Source organism: Fundulus heteroclitus, chromosome 7 (genome assembly GCF_011125445.2).
Source record: "Fundulus heteroclitus isolate FHET01 chromosome 7, MU-UCD_Fhet_4.1, whole genome shotgun sequence".
Taxonomy (NCBI): domain Eukaryota; kingdom Metazoa; phylum Chordata; class Actinopteri; order Cyprinodontiformes; family Fundulidae; genus Fundulus; species Fundulus heteroclitus.
Genome location: NC_046367.1, coordinates 3,723,999 through 3,745,264, shown reverse-complemented (window position 1 = coordinate 3,745,264; position 21,266 = coordinate 3,723,999). Strand labels below are relative to the sequence as shown.

Below are 21,266 nucleotides of genomic sequence, written 5' to 3'. Positions count from 1 at the left end.
GCTACCACAAAAGTTCAACACACAGTGACGAGACGTGCAAAAGAAGGGCGAAATTTAAAGATGAGGTGAAGCAAACAGCAGAAAGACAGGACCGTGGCAATTGGTGCAGTTACCATATGAGTTCTACACACAATGACGAAACGTGCAGAAATAGAGACCAACAGAAAGATGACGCAAAACAATCTGCTGAAAGACAAAAACCTGACAAAGAAGAACGGACTTTTGTGTTTACTGTCAGTCACACAACCTTCCCAGAGAAAATCAAGAAGCTTGGGCTGATGGTGGACTGTGGAGCAACCTCTCACATCCTAACAGACATGAACTGTTTCACACGATTTGAAGAGGGCTTCAACCCAAGCTCTCACTACATGGAACTGGCGGATGGAACGAGAATGAACAACGTCGCATTAAGAAGAGGAGACGCAGAAGTGCTGCTGCAGGACGTGCGAGGAAGAAGCGTCACAGTCACTCTGAAGAAGGCCCTGTTCATACCAACATACCCCCAGAGCATCATCTCTGTGCAAGCAGCTACCAATGACGGGGCCAAGGTGATCTTCAAAGAAGGACAGAATGAACTGATCAACAGAGATGGACGAGTGTTCAACATTGAAGTGCATGAACGGCTGTACTATCTGAAAACGGTAAACCAACTCAAACATAATGTCAGTGCCTCTGTTAATGATATGATGTCCCCAGACAAAGCCAACCTAACTTGTGATGTTAAAACATGGCATGAGATAATGGGGCACTGCAATATTGATGATGTGTTAAAATTACCTGAGTGGTAAATGGTATGAAAATTACTGGTAATGCCAAGCTAGACTGCAATGTATGCACTGAGGGAAAATTTACAAACACCAGGATCAGGAAACTTGATTCAAAAGCTACAAAAATTCTAGAGCTTGTACACACAGATCTAGCCGGCCCTATTGAACCAATATCGCACGAAGGGTACAAATATGCAGTGTCGTTCACAGATGATTATTCTGGTGCCGTGTCTGTTTACTTCCTTAAGAATAAAAGCAACACTACTGTAGCCACAGAAAAATTCCTTGCAGACACAGCACCTTATGGTACAGTTAAATGCATCAGGTCAGATAACGGCACAGAGTACACAGGCAATGAATTCCAGTCACTACTGCGAGAGAGAGGAATAAGACATGAGACATCATCGCCTTACTCCCCGCATCAGAATGGTACAGCCGAGAGACAATGGCGTACCATTTTTGAAAAGGGAAGGTGCCTTCTACTAGAGAAGGAATTACCAAAAACACTCTGGCCTTACGCCGTCCAAACTGCAGCACACATTCGAAACAGGTGCTTTAATGACAGGACACAAAATACCCCATACTTCCTGTTAACAGGAAAGAAGCCAGACCTCTCAAAAATGTGGGTCTTTGGATCTGAATGCTATGCATACAGACATGACCACAGCAAATTGGATTCAAGAGGTGACAAGGGAATATTCGTGGGATATAGCAGAAACAGTCCTGCGTACCTGGTTTACCACCCTCAAACCAGAAAGGTCTCAAAACACAAAAAGCAGTGTGGAACAAGAGACCCAAACTAATGATGGTGACTACGAGATCCCACAATACACAGAGAGAATATGTGATATTAAAAACAAAAATTAAACATCTCAAAGTGAGGGACAGGTCATAGATGCAAACAATGAGGTCATAAACACAGGTGACAAAGACAAATCAAAAGAGGATGACCACACAGAGACAAAAATGAATGAAAATGATGAAAATACTGCAGGGACATCAACAGAAACATATCAGGAACGACACTATTCAGAAAGGGAAAGGAGACCCCCAAAATACTTGGAAGATTACGTAACATGTTCCAAAGATAAAATGACCAATGCGAGTGTTGATTCTTGTTACAGGGCAGTGTTTGGACTTCCTCAGACATATAGAGAAGCCATCATGTCACCTGAAGCTTCTAGGTGGGAACAGGCTATGAAGGAAGAGATGTCCTCACTGAAAGAAAACGACACATTTGAACTGGTAACATTGCCAAAGGACAAAAACACAGTGGGGGGAAGATGGGTATATGCTTTGAAAGAAAATGCAGATACAAGAAAAATGTTCAAAGCTAGGTACGTCGCAAAAGGGTACAAACAAACAGAGGGAATAGATTATCACGAAACATTTGCTCCTACAGCAAATCTCACCTCAGTGCGCACACTGATGCAGATAGCTGTACAGAATGACTTTTCTGTACATCAGATGGATGTGAAGACAGCATATCTACATGCTCCCATTGATGAAGAAATATACTTAGATCAACCAGAGGGTTTCGAAGAGCTGTCAAAAACAGGCGGAAAATTAGTGTGCAAGTTGAAGAAGTCCCTATATGACCTCAAACAATCTGGCAGAAATTGGTACAAACTCTTAAACGATCACTTGGAACAGAATAATTTTGAGAGAAATCGGGCTGATCACTGTGTTTACAAGAAGCAGATTGGAAGTGACACAATCGTAGTAATCATCTGGGTAGATGACTTGATTATTGCAGCGAGCAGTGTTGATCAGCTGAACAAGTTTAAAGAAACCATGAAGTCCCAGTTTAACATGAAAGACCTTGGTCAAATCTCAAATTTTCTGGGAATACAGTTTGAGAAGAAAGAAGGTGAAATCAAAATGAGCCAAGAAAAATATATTGCAAAAATGCTGGAAAGGTTTGGGATGTCTGATTGCAAGCCAAGAGCTACACCAAATGTGCTAAAAATGGAATGTAACAAAAATGTGAAAAGAAAATAACACTGAGCTGGAAAACCCCAAAAATTACAGAGAAATTGTTGGGAGTTTAATCTATGCAATGACATGCACCAGGCCTGACATCAGTTGGATTGTCAGCAAACTGTCACAATCCTTAGCAAAACCTACAGTACAAGACTTAGTAGCAGCCAAACATGTTCTAAGATACTTGAAAGATACTTCCCACTACGAGCTCTGTTTCAAGAAATCTGATGAGGCCTTAAGCTTGACAGCATTCAGTGATTCTGATTGGGCATCCTCAGTAGAGGATAGACGTAGTACCACAGGTTACTGCTTTACTCTGACAAAACAAGGTCCTGTTATTTCTTGGAAGTCCAAGAAACAACCGACAGTGGCACTGTCGACCTGTGAAGCGGAATATATTGGTTTAGCAAACACAACTCAGGAAAGCCTATAACTAATGCAGCTAATGAATGACTTGCATTCAAATGTGTATAATTGCACAACAATTTATGGTGACAATCAAGGAGCAATAGCACTGAGTAAAAATCCAGTGAATAGGTCAAGGTGTAAACACATTGATGTGAAATACCACTTTATCCTTGACGTATTGAAGGCAGGAAGAATAAATATTAAGTACTGTCCTACAGAAACCATGGTTGCAGACATACTGACAAAATCTGTAACAAAAGTTAGGATCCTTCAGTTTAAGAATGTCCTGTTTGGAAATTAAGTTAGAGTGAGGCCTATGTTATTATAGGCCTATATGGTTTTGTGAAGATGAGAACAAGGGGGGGAGGGGTGTTAAGTTGTGTTCTCATGTGAATATTATTTATAGTTATTTTATTATTGTCCTTCCCAGCCATTATGCGGCCATGCAATGTCTCCACTTGTGTTTGATATATTTGTATATTTGTGACACATAAGGACGCTACAGGAAATGGACTTTTATTTTTGTATGAAACTTCCGTTGTTGTTAAGTGAACGTGGAACGCTGTACAATGGCTGCCGCTACCTTGTATTGAAAAGTTATTTTACATGAAGAAAAATAAATACACTTCAACTCAAAGGAAACCTCAGTAATGTTTGCCGCCATCTTTATTGATTCATGGATGAAGAAAATATCCTACTAATCGAAATGGAAAGAGAAGAACAAAGTCAAGAAAACCCGACAGAATCACAGACAAGCTGTTAACTCTCTCATTGTTAACTGTTTTCTGCCATCTCTTTATATCCTTAACCTCAACATTAATGGTTGTTATGCTTTAATTTGTCAAGATCTTCCTTAACCAGAATTCCATAAATAACTACTCGGGATCCTTTCTTTTCTCCCAACACTCTTTTACTTTCCACTCTTTTCTTTCCAATACTTTCAACACTCATTGCTTTCTTTTTTGTTCTTCCAATTAACAATCTTCCATCTCTCAGCGTTTTAGCCATTTCAACTTCCCCTATTTTCTTTTTTATTTTCTTAGAAACTCTTATTGGGCTCGATCAGAGCAATATTTTCAGCTTCCTTTTTGAATTTTAATATTATCTTCACCTCCTCTTTCATGATCTTTTTACGCACACCCTTGCTTCCATCATCTGTACTGTCATCTTCAAGGTTTCTTTTGTTTCCTGAATTCCCAGAACCTCTGCCAGCTTCACTACTTTTTAGTTTTCCACTTCCCCGGTAACTAGCAACTGGCGTCCAACTATCCATATCACTATCTAGATCTTCCTCATCCTCTACAACCTGAGCCGCCATCCTGATCCAGTCACAAACTGGCTTATGGCTACCGCCAACTTTTCTTTCTTCCTTCAGATAGAATTGTCTGTCAATCCGTCCACCTAGTTCTTTCCTCGTTTTGTTCAATCGTGCGCCAGCTTTTAGGTGCATCTTCTTCTTTTCTATTATGGCGGATTGCAAGCAACTTTAAGGTGCATACCGCCACCTACTGTACATGAGTGTGTTGCAACATTACTTTACATCTATTAAATTCTATTTTTTGATTTTGTATTCTGAAGATAAATAATGCTTTTCTTAAGTCTATAAATATCATTTATATTTCCTTCATTTCCCAATAATCCTTTAAGAATCCATTCTTGGCCTGTCCTTTCTACTGTTCTTCTCAATATCTCCCTTTCATGTTCATAGGTTTTACAGTTCGTCAATCGGTGTTTTACATTTTCTGTCTCTCCACATCCTACATATTTATCATTATTTTTCTTCCCTAATAATATAAATTGTCATTTAAATAAGTATGAGCTACTCTTAATCTCATCATTATTATTTCTTCCCTTCGGTTTCTCTCATTAATATTTCTATTTAATACTGACTTTTGTACTTTATATAATCTTCTTCCTTTCTTATCTTCATTCCACCTTTTTTGGTATTTTTCAATTTCTTTACTCTTAATAAATGATTTTCCTTCCCCTTTCCCTAAAGGAATTGTAATTAGGCCCGAGCAGCGTAGCGCTGCGCAGGCCTTTATGTATCTGTAGTGTTAAATAGGCCAGAGCAGCTAAGGCCTAATGTTTCTGTACCGTTTCTTCTTTTTATTATTATTCTGCCACCCCAAAGAGGGGCCTTTTTGAGGGCTTTATCATATTTATCAAAACTTCACCAAACTTGGCGGATGCATGAAGACTGTTTAAAAATTTTGTATTTTAAGGTTGTCACAAAAATCAAAAGAAAAATGCCTCAACGGCGCCACCTAGCAATTTTCAAAGGACCCTTTACTATTTACTTACTTCATCGTAGAGACATTAGATTTGGTACAGTGGTAGAGCTCACCAAGACACTCAGAATTTACAATTAATGTCATAGTGCAAGTATCACAGGAAGTTGGCAATTTTAGATTGAAGGTCTGATTTTGACCCCATTCTTGATGTTTATAGCATTGGTATTTCATCCTCCTAGGGATTTCGAGCGAGCGGCTTGAAACTCTGTCAGTCTGATTATAAGGCATGGCCAATTAAAAGTTATCAAAATGTTGAGTTTTTGAACATGCTGAAGGGGCGTTAGCAGGGGTCAAAGTTCACCTATTCGCCACAAAAAATAAAAGTGTTATATCTCCTACACAGAAACACACAGGGGAACCAAACTTTCCGTGATTGATCATCATTGGGTCTTCTACAATATCCAATGATCAAATGATGACATAACTTAGGCCACGCCCCCTGACAACAGGAAGTGTCATGTTTTGCTGTAAACGATCGCTATGTTACCCCTCTGAGCTAATCAACATGAAACTGTGTCCAGAGACAGAAGACATGTTGGTGTGTTGTGGATTCCAGCCCCAAGTGGATTTGATGGAGCCGGGCGGCATGGCGGCGTGGCGAAGTCACCTCAAACGCCAATGTCATACATTTGGCTCTGAATTCCACAGTTCTTGGCCGAGCTGCTTAAAACTCACTTGGATGCATTCTTATCCATGCCCCCACGGGAATCCATAACAAACTTTGGTGGGTGTGACCTAATGCCTCAACGGCGCCACCTAGCAATTTTCAAAAGGCCTTTTGCTATTCACTTACTTCATTGTAGAGACATGAAATTTGGTACAGTTGCAGAGCTCAACAAGATGCTCAGAATTTGCAATTAATGTCATAGTGCAAGTATCACAGGAAGTTGACCATTTTAGATTGAAGGTCTGATTTTGACCCCATTTTTGACGTTTACAGCATTGGTATTTCATCCTCCTAGGGATTTCGAGCGAGCGGCTTGAAACTCTGTCAGTCTGATCATAAGGCATGGCCAATTAAAAGTTCTAAAAACGGTGAGTTTTTGAGCATGCTGAAAGGAGGTTAGCAGGGGTCAAAGTTAACCTATTCACCACAAAAAATAAAACTGTTAAATCTCCTACACAGAGACACACAGGGGGACAAAAGTTTCCTTGATTGATCATCATCAGGTGTCCTACAAAACCCAATGATCAAATGATAACATAATTTAGGCCATGCCCCCTGACAACAGGAAGTGTCATGTTTTGCTGTAAACAGTCGCTATGTTACCCCTTTGAGCTAATCAACATGAAACTGTGTCCAGAGACAGAAGACATGTTGGTGTGTTGTGGATTCCAGCCCCAAGTGGATTCGATGGAGCAGGGCGGTGTGGCGAAGTCACCTCAAACGCCGCTGCCATACGTTTGGCTCTGAATTCCACAGTTTTAGGCCGAGCTGCTTAAAAATCACTTGGATGCATCCTTATCTACCCCCCGACAGGAATCCATAACAAACTTTGGTGGGCGTGATCTAATTTCTTTATAGTGCCACCTAGAATATTTTGAATGATCAGCCCCAAGCAATGTTTTAAGCTATTCAATTCAATTCAATTTTATTTATATATTGCCAATTCATGAAACATGTCATCTCAAGGCACTTTACAAAGTCAAAATCAATCAGATTATACAGATTGGGACAGATTATACAGATTGGTCAATAAATTCCTATGTAAGTGAACCAGTTGATTGCATCAAAGTCTTGACAAGCAGCATTCCCTCCTAAAGAAATGTATAGCAACAGGGAGAGTCGTCTGCATTGTCCATGGCTTTGCAGCAATCCCTCATACTGAGCAAGCATGAAGCGACAGCGGGGGGAAAAAAGTCCCCATTAACGGGAAGGAAAAACCTCCAGCAGAACCGGCCTCAGTATGAACGTCATCTGCCTCGACCGACTGGGGGTTACAGAAGACAGAGCAGAGACACAACGAGACAGACAAAAAAGCACAGACGCACACATTGATTCATTAATCTGTTCTACATTAGATGGTAGTAGCGGGTGATCTGTCTTCCCTTGATGATGCCACAGCTAACAGAACGCCAGACCAGGTGTACCTACTATGAAGAAAAAAGAGAGAGAACAAAAGGTTAAAAACTGTAATGACAACAGTCATGCAAAACTGGAGAACAGTGGACTGGAGAACAGTGGAACTCAGTAGAGAGAGAAATAGGCCCTGATGTCCTCCACTAGCCTAATCCTATAGCAGCATAACTATAGAGGTAGCTCACGGTAACATGAGCCACTCTAGTTTGGCTGCGAAGGCCGATCATTGCCGGATAGTGGGTTGAGAAGACACTCAGATTTGAGTGCGCACCAAACAGGTTTTGAGCATGCGCGTGTGAATGCTGAATACCTGTCTCACTGCGTGCTCTGATTGGTTCCTGGGTGCTCAATCAAAAGGCACAAATATCGCTCCATAGTCGACCTGGGTTAGACTCCGACCCAGGGTCTTTTGCCGCATGTTACTCCACCTCTTCCACCCCCCTTTTTGTCAGGTTTACTGTGTTAAAAAAGCGAGCCACTAGAGCCGCGAAAAAATCTCTAAAAAAAGAAAAAAGTTAGTGTTCCTTTTCATCATTTCCATGTTTGGGGCAAGAACCACTTAATATAGCTCTACATTTTAACCCAGTAAGGCAAACTAGATCAGACAGTCTCGTCTCAGGATCAGAATCAAGTTTATTGCCAAATCGGTTTGCACTTGCAAGGAAGTTGACTTAGTGTTGATGGTGCAGACAAAACAAAATAGATATATATAAATACAGAATCTAGAGCTATATACACAGTAGACTGTGTGTTAATGTAATGCAGATGGTCTGGAGATGCTACATTGGTGTAGCTTGTAGGTCTTGAACAGGGGAGGGAGAGAGGCAGTGTCAAGTGTCACAGGCGGCTCTTGGCCTTGTTGACGAGGCTGGTACCGGATGGAAAAAAACTGTTCTTGTGCCGTGAGGTTTTGGTCCTTATGGATTGCAGCCTCCTGCCAGAAGGAAGTGTCTGAAATAGTCTGTGACTGGGGTGCGAGGGATCAGCCACAATCTTCCCTGCATGCCTCAGAGTCTTGGAGGCGCACAGGTCCTGGAGAGATGGAAGATTGCAGCCAATCACCTTCTCAGACCGGATGAAACGCTGCAGTCTGCCCTTGTCCTTGGCGGTGGCACCAGCGTACCACATGGTGATGGAGGAGGTGAGGATGGACTCAATGATGGAGGAGTAGAAGTGCACCATCATTGTCCTTGGCAGGTTGAATTTTTCAGCTGCCACAGGACGTACATCCTCTGCTGCGCTTTCTTGGTGAGGGAGTTAATGTTCAGCTCCCACTTTAGGTCCTGTGAGATGATAGTTCCCAGGAAGCGGAAAGACTCCACAGTGTCAATTGTGGAGTCACAGAGGGTGATGGGGGTAGCTGGGGCTGAGTTCTTCCTGAAGTCCACAATCATCTCCACTGTTTTTAGAGCATAGAGCTCCAGGTTGTTCTCCCTGCACCAGGTCGCCAGATGGTCAGCCTCCCACCTGTAGGCGGACTTGTCACCATCAGAGATAAGTCCGATGAGAGTGGTGTCGTCCACAAACTTCAGGAGCTTGACAGACTGATGACTGGAGGTGCAGCTGGTCTACAGGGAGAAGAGCAGAGGAGAAAGAACGCAGCCCTGGGTGGGAACCAGAGTTGATGAGCTGTGAGTCGGAGACATGTTTTATCAGCTTCATGTGCTGCTTCCTGTCAGACAGGAAGTCTGTGATTCACCTGCAAGTAGAGTCAGGCACACTCAGCTGGGAGAGCTTCTCCTGAAGCAGAGCTTGGATGATTGTGTTGAAGGCCAAGCTGAAATCCACAAACAGGATCTTGGCGTGGGTGCTTGAGGATGTAGTGAAGGGCCAGGACTTCATAACCACAGAGGTCAGGGTGATGGGTCTAAAGTCATTAAGTCCTGTGGTCCTTGGTTTCTTGGGAACAGGGATGATAGTGGAGGATTTGAAGCAGGTTTCGCACGTGACATGTTGCCAGTGAGTTTTAAAAATGTCTTTGAACACTGGAGACAGCTGATCAGCACAGTGCTTTGTAGGATGTAGAGACAGAATCTGGTCCATCAGCTTTCTGGGAATCTGTCTTTTGAAGAGTTTGTTAACATCTCTCTCGTGTATGAAAAAAGTGGTCACTGAAGTGGAGGAGGTGGAGGTGATTTGTTGGGAGGTGTCATGGGGGGTGTTTGCAGGACTGTCCCTTTGTCTGTCGAAACGACAGTAGAAGTTGTTCAGGTCGTCGACTAAGTGTCGGTTTCATTGCGTAGGGAGCTTTAGGCTTGTAATTTGTGATCTGCCTAAGCCCTTTCCAGACAGACACAGAGTCGTTTGCTGAAAACTGGTTTTGCAGCTTCTCCGAACACAGTCGTTTAGCCTCTTTCACCTCACTACTAAACTCGGATTTTGCATCTTTGAATGTGCATTTGTCCCCACTCCTGAAGGCCTCTTCCTTTCGAACCTTAACCTTCTGAGTTTGGCTGTGAACCAGGGTTTGTCATAATTGCAACTCACCCTGGTTCGTGATGGAACATAGCAGTCCTCACAGAACCTGATGTATGATGTCACAGCCTCTGTGTACTCATCCAGACTGTTGGTAGCAGCCCTGAAGACGTCCTAGTCAGTAGAATCCAAACACACCTGAAGATCCTCCACAGCCTCACTGGTCTACTTCTTTGATGTCCTAAGTACAGGTCTGCAAAGCTTTAGTTTCTGCCTGTAAGCAGAAATCAGGTGAACCATGACGTGGTCAGATTGGCCCAGTGCAGCATGGTGGATGGCATGATAAGCATGTCTGACTGTGGTGTAACAGTGATCCAGAATGTTCTCCTCTCTGGTCGGGCATTTAATAAACTGTCTATATTGAGGAAGTTCATGAGTGAGGTTTCCTTTGTTAAAGTCACCAAGGGCAATAACTACGGAGTCCGGATTGCTCCGGTCCACATTAAGTATCTGTTCTGCGAGCATGCGCTGTGCGACCTGCACATTTGCATCCGGCGCAATGTAAACACCGACCAGAATGAATGAAGCAAACTCGCGGGGTGAATAAAAAGGCTTACAGTTTATGCTGAGGGATTCCAGGTCAGGAGAACAGTGCTGCAGGATCACTGCCACATCGATGCACCAGCCGCTGTTGATGTAAAAACAGATCCCTCCACCTTTCACTTTGCCAGAAAGTTCTGTGTCTTTGTTCACTCTGGAGTTGGAAGCCTGCCAGCTGCAGCGCAGAGTCCGGGATTAATCCACACAGCCATGTCTCCATGAGCCATGTCTCCTCTTTTTTGTTTCTTTCTGTCTGTCTGTCTGTCTGTCTGTCTGTCTGTCAAAACATTTCTCAAAATTAATACTCCTTTTACATTATTATTTTTTAGGTTTCTAGGGACACTGGTCTCATTTCCCATCTGAAGCAAAGTTCTTGGCCGAATGAAAATAAAATAGTTTTACATCTATACCGGACTGTATAATCACCAAGTTGATGTGCAAATTAATTGTTTCCTTTCCATAACTTTCATTTAGGCATTGAAGACAGAGATACCTGGAGGTGCAGATAGCTCTAAGATTGAAGTGGTTTCAGTTACAGATGAAGATTTCCCCACCGTGGAGACCCCTAACGCTCTAATCGTCAGTCCCCTTGGCAGCTTCATTGCAGACTTTCAACCAGAAAACGATCCAGGAAAACCTGCAGAGCTTCATCCTCCAGCTGCAACTAGCCCGACCATGCCTGTCACTAAAGTTCAGCCATTTGTTCATGGTGAGGCATGTTATCATTTTCAAAATGAGTGCATTTCTTTTTTGCTATGACAGTTTGGCAAACAACCATTCTACCCCCTAGTGGTAAAAGCCCCCACTTGTGTGTTTGTGTGATGTACAGCAAGATTTTTGGTGTAAGGACGCCAACATGTCTTTGATGAAGTTTCTCAACTCAAATACTTCCAAAAGCGCAGATGTGTTTTTGCATGTGGCTTTGAGTTCTTAACTAACTATTGATAGCCTTATGACATTCAGGATACTGTGAACCAAATAACTTTGTGCTGCACAATTGTTATCACATGTAAAGCATATATTTACTAAGCAATGCAAGGAATGTCTTTAAGTATTTTGTACTTTTTATTTCTTGGAGGGATTTTGTAGTCCAACCTGAAGGATTGATAAGTCAAAATGTTTGATTGTTAATGACACGATTCCGCAGCATACTACAAAAATGGCCGAACGGGTTCGAGTGGAATGGTTTGCGACCTCTAGGGGTGCAGGGTTTGGAGTGCCTCATTTAGATTTAAACAGACCGCTCTAAAATGAGTCTCTCTCTGACGTAATTCAGAACAGGGGTAAAAAGGAGGAATTTGGAGGTAAATTATTGATAAATTGAAACCAAAGCATTGCATTTCCACAACTGAATGATTAAAATATTTAAAGGAATAATTGAAAAGAATGATATATCCTCTTCAATATCTGGCTTGTAATAGTCTGCCTTGTCTAATGATTTTGCTGTTCACCCACTCCCCCACTTTTGTCCATATCCAGATAGATGTGGATAAAATCCAATCAAATGCTTTTTCATAGTTTGGAGTTATATTCAAAACAAAATGGGTTGTCAAAACACAACAGTACATGGATGTTCTATAGGAAAATTTATATTTGAAAAACATCTACAAAAAATATCTGAAATCACTATGCGTGTGTTGTCCACCTTTGAAAGATTTAGTTCATATAAAGTTTCAATCAGCAGTATTTATCTACAACTCAAGTGACATCCTGTATTAGGTTTAATTTTTCACTGTAGGCCAAAATAAAAAATATATTCTGAACTGGAAAAGAGTGCAAATTTTACGAGGTAATAAATATGTTTATGTAGGCTTCTAAGAGTATTGAGTGAAATACTAATGGGAAATGATATTCGGCTGGGTTAAGTATTTAAACATGAACATGTTCAATGTTTTTTGTTTATTAACAGACAACGACTTGGATACGAGATGGAAAAACACAGTCTTTGCTCATCGACTTGAGCTGCTGATTTCTTCAGGCATCATCTTAGTGATGTTTCTTACCCTCAGCATTGGCCTAGGAGGTGAGGAGATTAGCAATGCCACAAACACACAATTCTGATAGATAGTTTTTGAGCAGAATGTTTTTAATCTAAGGAATCATCCCAAATAGCCCTCCAATATTTTCAGTGATAAACACCACACTGCTCTTATTTTTTGTTTTTATCTGTAGTGGGTCTAGGCTGTGTGGGAAAGTTCCGCTGTGGTTCATCATCTCAGTGTGTCAGCACTTTGGCTCAGTGTGATGGAACCATGGACTGTGAAAACTATGAAGATGAGCTTGGCTGTGGTGAGATGCATTGGTATTTAAATCAATACACTTGCCAGCTGACATATACTGTATAAAAGACAATGTTTTTTTCTTCAGTGTTTGACATAAAACCAGACCAAAGTTTTTTTTGTATTAGGTCCATTATTGCCAGTGTTACTAAAAATTTTAAAAGGGTAAAATAATGAGAAAATTTCAAAGATCTTTAAAAACTATTCTTCTAACTCAGATTTTTACATAAACGTCCTTAGTATTGGAAGAATCTCCTTTTAACATGTATAATTGCATCAAACTTTGTAGCTTTTTACACCAGCCAAAAAGGCTAATTTTCACCCAAGCAAAAACATCATATATAATGTCTTTCGATGTTCCTTTAAAGGTGCCGTAGGTAACATTTGTATTTTTTAAAAACATTTTTGTGTGTCACTATGTAAGATATGAGACAGAAAATCTTAGAAAAAAAACCCGCTTTCGTGCAATTATCAGTTTAATTATGAATATGTGTTACAGCCCCCCCACCACTGAAGGAGGGAGGGTAACACGACAACCACAAATATGAGACGGGAGCCAGGTGAATGTTTTAAAATAAATAACGGGATTTATTGTTTATGCAAAAACAATCCCACAAAAGAAGTTTTACAAACCGAGGGGGGAAGGGGTGGGAGTAAAGAGACCATTAGACTGTGCCAAACAAATCAAAACAACCCTTACCTTCTACCATCTAAGCTAAGCAAAAATAAAAGTAAAAATAAACCTTACTATCCTAAACTAACAAAACAGCTCACAAAACTTAACATAGGTGGCACCAGCCTACTTACCTAGTGTCTCTAACAGAGATTTACCTATGTGCTGGAAATGTATGGGGTCCCCAAACTTACCTAGTCTCTAAACTCCCACCACCACATCTTACACAACCGAGAGCCAAGCAACATCAAAAGTTTGTGTGTTTGCTTGATTGTCAGCCCTCATCCGCCCCTCCAGCTGGCCTCAGCTGAACACCTTATATGGCGGTTGTCTTTAATCTTGATTGGCTCCTTGATTCATGAACCAATTTGGGCAAGTGGCTCCAGCCTGTACACCCAACCTGAGGAGAAAACAAAACAAGAGGGGGAGGGGAGAAACACCACAAACATGTCCTGAAGACATGTAACAATATGGAAATTCTACTTTTTAAATCAGATTTAATCATTTGGAACCCCAACCAAAAATCATCCACAACAAATGTATATATTTGAAGTACACTTGACGTTTGGGCTACTGCCACTTAATAATGAACTAATAATTGGAATTATTGGTACCAGTTTACAATAAGGCCCCTTTTATAGAGGCTTATAAATGGCTTGTAGATATGTTATTAAGTAATCTGTAAACACTTTATACACCATTAATAACTGTTCATCGTGCATTAATAAAGGACGAGAAAAAGACAAAAATCACCAGTTTCTTTTCAAGTAGTGAGCCAAATCTATATCTGGCTAAGTTATTTCAAATTCTGTACATTTCATCTAGAGTTGCTATACTAAATATTTCAGTCTCAAGTACAACCTTGCAAGCTCAATAAGCATTTGAAAACATAATTCTGTACCATGCAATATTCTACTTAGTGTCGGGAATACACCTTACAATAAGGCTCCCTCTAGGTCGGGGGTCGGCAACCCGCGGCTCTTTAGCGCCCCCCTTGTGGCTCCCTTGAGCTTTTTTAAAAATGTGTGAAAATGGAAAAAGATGAGAGAGAAAATATATTTTCCATTTCAGTGTGATTTCTTTAGCAGGGAAACCCCGAGACAAACATTCTCAATGTTTTCCAATGATGAAAAATGTGTAGAATACATGTTACATCTCAAAATGTCTGTCAACGGAGATTTGCGTCATAAGCTGCGACACATGTATCTTGCAGCTCGGTGTAGCGCCAGGCGGGTCGCAGTTGTAAACAAACCGGTGGGTGTGTGATGAGCCATGGATCCCAAAGGGAAAAAGAGAAAGATAGCTGAGGAGAACAGAGTTCTTGTACAGTTCTTGGACCAAATCATTTGCTTTCATTGGCGATATCACAGTAAATTGGGCAAAAGACGGCTATTTCTGCCCTGTGATGGACTGGCGAGTGTTCCCTCTAAGCTGCGCGTGTGCGCCATCGCGCACAGCAAAATCTATGCTGCGCAGAAAATAAAATCCACGATGAACTGTAAACAAAATAATAATAAATCAAGTTATTTTATACTATTTTGCAACTCTCTTGAGACGGTGTTCCGTGGCCCGCTCTGTGAGCGCCAGGTGCTGATCGAAGTGCTCTGCTGATTGGTGGGTGGGGCAGACGCCTTTTTTAGTTGGGCAGGTTGCGGTGTGCGTCTTTGTTCTGGACTCCGTTAAAGAAAAAATTACAGAGCTACGCTGATTAGAAAAAACAGGTGATATCAGCCAGGTAACTAGACACAGCGTCCAACCAACCATGACTTCAACGTGAGCACGAGCATGAAAGAAGCCCTGATCAATGGAACGCAGATGACGTGCTTCACCATGGCAACGACAGGAAATAAGCCTTAAAGTGCGCATTTCCCGCGAGTGGAATTACAAAATGTTAATGAAGGCATATGGAGAATATCTAACCATAAGAAATAATGCTGTTGCTGCTGAAAAAGCGAGTTGGCTTGCTATGAGAGTTATTTGATGGAGAATTAAAGCTGTTTTATCACACTTCATTAATTCAACACAAAAGGGGGAAGTGGAGAGGGCGCATTGATTACAAAAAGCATTGAAAGGACATGGCAGCCAATCTTGATGAAGTTTAATCAGGTATGGTTACGTTCTAAGTTTTCCTATGTTTAAACATACTCAACTAAATCATTAATTGGCTATATTCAACATATGCAATTAATATTGGGATGGTGTGAGTTATTGGATAACTGATATGTTCATCTTTTTGCCAGCATTGGGCTCCCATCCTTCTAAAAATGAGTTGACACTAATTGTCTTGTAAGTGTTTAATTTGTGCCAAGCTCACTTTATATTGTTCATATAGGCTATATGTATATTTCCAGCTGAAGTAAAGGTACTGTTATTTAAGTGAAGAAATGTGCAGTAGCCCTAACAGTGTTGGGGGTGAGGGGAATAAGTGAATGGAAACTAAAATATATGAATAGAAAAGTAGAAATGGAAGTGCCAAAATTTGACACAGAATAAATTATTGCTTTCATTCTGTAAAGTTCTGTTATTAATCTTGTGGGTCTCTGACTATGGAACACCTTTAAACTATAACTGAGTGCAGCAGTAACATTTCTGACAGCGCGACATACAGCTGCCTCTGAAAGATTTTCTGTGTCTCCTATTCTATTAAAAAGCTGTCGTTGGTATATAAAAAAAGGAGCAGCACAAAGATATTTTTCAGAACGGAGAGCGTTCCCTCTTTGTGTTAGAAAAGCGATGTGCGGCTGAGAATATTGAAATAAATCATCTGAGGACCCCAAAGTGCTTTACACTGGTCAATCATTCACCCATTCACACCCTGACGGTGGTGAGCTATGTTAGTAGCCACATCTGCCCTGGAGCAGACTGACAGAAGAGAAACACCACATCCTTGAGCTAAATCTCACTGCAGAAAATTTAAATAATTTAATGGAAACCAGAGTGGAACTCTGAAAGATGGGCACATCTCTCAGTTCTTCCTTAGTAGGACCCCTACTCTGAAATAAAAATAAGCTATACAGCTCTTTAAAAAAATCCAAGAATTTTGTCTTTTTCATGTAATCGGGCTAAATCAGTTTTATCTAAATTAAATAACCTAAAATAAATTATTGCTGTAACTTGATTCTTTTATTAAACCATGTAGCTTGATATAACCTCAGGTTTTGGACAGCCCTAATGTAGCCTCAGTGTGCTCGTGTGATGTTGCTCACAGAGGTCAAGTGAACGCTCAGGGAGTTTGTGTGTTTGCTCAGACACATGAAAAATTAGGGGGAACAGCGACCTGTCCAGGGTGTACCCCGCCTCTCGCCCATTGACAACTGGAGATAGGCACCGGCACCCCTCAGGACCCCACAAGGGATAGACGTGTTTGAAAATGGATGGATGGATGGATAAACTGGGCTATTTTTCGTCTGGAAACAGATACAACACCTTACGGGCGCAGCCATGATGAACTGGTTGAACTCGCACGGCTGACAATACAGCGATCTGATTGGCTGAGCAGCAAAACTCGAATCGGTGGAGGGACTATGTCTCTCGGCTGGCCTGGGAATGCCTTGGGATTCCCCCGGAGGAGCTGGCCCAAGTGGCCGCGGAGAAGAACGTCTGGGCCTCCCTACTGAAGCTGCTACCCCCGCTATCTGTACAAACTGATCGAAGTGGAAAAAAGTTGCCCCGTGACAGTTCATACGAAAGTCATCCTACAGATTTAGGCCCACAGCCTAATTTGCACAAAACCAAAGAGAAGAGAATAATGCACAGAAATTAAGCTAAAACTCTATTGTTTTATTTTATATACATTACCTTTTTAAAGGGCTGCTGTTTTATTGCACTCTGTTGCCCAAATAAGGGGCGCAGGGGGGGGGGGGGGATTTGTTGTGTTAGTGAGCATTAAAGATAACTGCATTTTTTTTCATGGGGAGGTCTGAAGTTGTAGGAGGCCTATTGTACATGTTTCATTGTTGTTTTTTTGAATCCCCCGAAAAAAATACATAAAAAACTAATTTCTTCATTATTCATCAACGCAATGAAATATAATACGTTAATATTGTTATGAAAGTTAGATTTAAAGCCTCATCATAGAGCAGTATAGTCAAGTGGTGCTTTAGTCTCTCCAGGATGTGCTGCATGGAAAATAAAAATTTAACATGAATGCTCATTATGTATTTGTAGCCTACTTAGCCATTTCATAGTAGGCTAACATAGCTAATATAGACACAGCCCATGTTGCCTTTATTATAAGGCTTATATCACTTTTAATTTTTTGCGGCTCCAAACAGATCTGTTTTTTGTTTTTTTGGTCCAATATGGCTCTTCAAACATTTTGGGTTGCTGACCCCTGCTCTAGGTATTTATAAATGTTTAATAATAATTAATAAAGGGTGTTATGGTGTACACTTTACAATAAGTCTCTCTCTACGCAGTTATAAGTGTTTAGTAATCATTAATGACGGGTGACATGTTGTTCACTTTACAAAAAGGCTCCCTTTGATAGATATGGATGTTTATATCATACTGTAGGGATTAAGGGAAAAGCATTAGGCTGGTTTAAATCTTATCTGTCGGACAGATTCCAGTTTGTTCATGTTAATAATAAATCTTCCTCAAACTCTAGGGTCACTTGTGGAGTACCACAGGGTTCAGTCCTTGGACCAATTCTATTTACTATATATATGCTTCCGATTGGCAAAATTATCAGACAGCATGGGATTAATTTCCACTGTTATACTGATGACACTCAGCTATATTTATCCATAAATCCTGATGAATCCAATCAGTTACTTCGACTGCAGTCATGTCTTGATGACATCAAAAGCTGGATGACTTTAAATTTCCTGCATTTAAATTCTGACAAGACAGAAGTTGTAATCTTTGGGCCAGAGTCTTCAAAAAATAAAGTTCTTAATCAATCCCTTAATCTGGATGGCATTAACTTGGCCTCTGGTAATAAAGTTAAAAATCTTGGTGTTGTTTTCGACCAAGACATGTCATTTAAATCCCATATTAAACAGGTTTCCAGAGTTTCCTTTTTTCACCTCCGGAATATCGCCAAAATTAGAAACATTCTGTCCAGGAGTGATGCTGAAAAACTAGTCCATGCATTTGTTACTTCAAGGCTGGACTATTGTAATTCTTTACTATCAGGAAGTCCACAAAATGCAGTTCGAAGTCTTCAGCTGATTCAAAATGCTGCGGCAAGAGTTCTGATGAAAATCAACAAGAGGGATCATATGTCTCCAATTTTAGCTTCCCTTCATTGGCTTCCTGTTAAATCAAGAATAGAATTTAAAATTCTCCTTCTAACGTATAAAGCCCTTAATAACCAAGCTCCATCATATATCAGAGCTCTGATTACCCCGTATGTTCCTAACAGAGCACTTCGCTCTCAGACTGCAGGTCTGCTGGTGGTTCCTAGAGTCTCTAAAAGTAGAATGGGAGGCAGATCCTTTAGCTATCAGGCTCCTCTCCTGTGGAACCAACTCCCATTTTGGTCCGTGAGGCAGACACCCTATCTATTTTTAAGACTAATGTTAAAACTTTCCTTTTTGACAAAGCTTATAGTTAGAGTGGCTCATACCCTGAGCTATCTCTATAGTTGTGCTGTGATAGGCCTAGGCTGCTGGAGGACATCAGGGTCTAATTTTCTCACTCTACTGATTTCTACTGTTCTTCAGTCTACTGTTCTCCAGTTTTGCATTGTATTACATTGAAATGACTGTCGTCATTTCAGCTTTTAACTTTTTGCTCTCTCTCTTTTTCTTCATAGTAGGTACACCTGGTCTGGCGTTCTGTTAACTCTGACATCATCCAGAGAAGACGGCTCACCCGCTACTTCCATCTAATGTAGAACAGATTACTAGATCAATGTGTGCTTCTGTGCTTTTTTGTTTCTCTTGTTGTGTCTCTGTTCTGTCTTCTGTAACCCCAGTCGGTCGAGGCAGATGACCGTTCATACTGAGCCCGGTTCTGCCGGAGGTTTTTCCTTCCCGTTAATGGGTGGTTTTTCTTCCCACTGTCGCTTCATGCTTGCTCAGTATGAGGGATTGCAGCAAAGCCATGTACAATGCAGATGACTCTTCCTGTGGCTCTACGCTTCCCCAGGAGTGAATGCTGCTTGTCGGGACTTTGATGCAATCAACTGGTTTCCTTATATAGGACATTTTTGACCAATCTGTATAATCTGACCCAATCTGTATAATATGATTGAACTTGACTTTGTAAAGTGCCTTGAGATGACATGTTTCATGATTTGGCGCTATATAAATAAAATTGAATTGAATTGAATTGAATTATAATGCAGGGATAAAGTAGAACATTACATGGTGCAAAATTATTGTTATGAATGCTTATTGAGTTTACAAGGTTGTACTTTAGACAAAAAATTTTAGCATTGCAACTCTAGATACAATTTATGAAATTTGAAACGTTTTAGCCAAATATGGATTTGGCTCACTTTTTGGCTAGGAAACCGTCAGTTTTATCTCTTGCTCATCCTTTATTAGCGCATAATAAATAGTTATTAATGGTTTATAAAGTGTTTAAAGATGACCCGGATAACTGAGAATTTGAACAGGCATGTCGCATTACAATTTGGGAAAGACATCCTCATGTTGATGTTGTGCCATCAAAGCCATGAGGAAAAATAAGAATGGGTTGTAGCAAAGGAATTTCACACATCTACCTAGAGACAGCCTCTCTCAGCAGGGTGCCTGCTATGAAGCCAGACTTCACCTCACTCTCTTCACTATTCTTGCCTGGGACTCTGAAGGAGAGGGTCCTCCCTGTGGGGCCAGCCAGCCATGCGGCTTCATGGGGCTCAAAAGACTCACAAACTGGTTGTTGTAGGAAAGCTGACGTGAGCTGGGTTTCACATGCTGGGGACTTGACTGCATGTAGGACCTTGGAGCAGCATGCTCTGACCTCATTTCGGCTAGCCCCAGAGCTGCAAGCCCACTGCTTTTCCTGGAGTACTGTTTGCCCTTGGATGCCCAAAGTGAACCAAACTGGCACAGGGGCACTAACAGGTTTGGCAGAGGAATAAACAGGGAAAGTTAAATGCGTTATTTAGAATGTTAATTGATGCGTTTTTACTGTGTTTTGGGAACACATGGAGCTTACAGGGTAGCTCCCGTTATACGCATTCTTCGTACCTGGTCATTGCTGATGTAATTCAAGTGTGATGCATGGTTAACAGACGTTATCTCCACAAGGGTTTTATACATTGATGGGATACTGATGTTTGTGTTATCCGATCCACTCATTACGACTAAAATAAAGCCGAAGCTTTTTAAAGTTAGCACCGAATGTCCGCTAGCATAAATTCTATTAGCTGCCGGATAACTTCCGCTCTTCCGGGATGCACGGCTACGATTCGTTTCAAACATGAGGTTTGTTTCGCTTTGCTCCACTATGGTTCGATAGTGCTATGAGCCTTATTGCAACATTAATATGGACTATTAATGTTGATTTAAAGGTGTTTTGTATGACTTTACATTAGCCAATTTTACAGACTGATCACTACAACAACCCCTGGCCTCCCGGAGGTATGATCCCATTAAAAAATTATAAATATGAATATAAATAAAATCAGAGAGGAGAAAACAGAGACACGCAAGAACATTGTCATACCATATGTGTGAGGAGTTTCTGAGAAACTCAGGAGATTTTTCTCCAAACATAACACACCTGTTAATTTCAAATCTAAAAACTCTGGTGAGCAAGATATGGCATAAGACATTTTTTCAGAGTTCCTGCAAAATCCATAACAACTAG

General features: G+C 41.0%; 1 protein-coding gene across 1 annotated transcript in view; it reads left to right on the top strand.

Moving 5' to 3' along the window:
• tmprss3a (transmembrane serine protease 3a) overlaps window positions 1-21,266 on the top strand; it is a 202,925-nt gene that overhangs the window by 35,587 nt on the left and 146,072 nt on the right. The window contains exons 3-5 of the mRNA XM_036138765.1: window positions 11,022-11,256; window positions 12,457-12,570; window positions 12,720-12,836. Of these exons, the coding sequence (XP_035994658.1) occupies window positions 11,022-11,256; window positions 12,457-12,570; window positions 12,720-12,836 (466 nt within the window). The remainder of the gene's footprint in view (window positions 1-11,021; window positions 11,257-12,456; window positions 12,571-12,719; window positions 12,837-21,266) is intronic.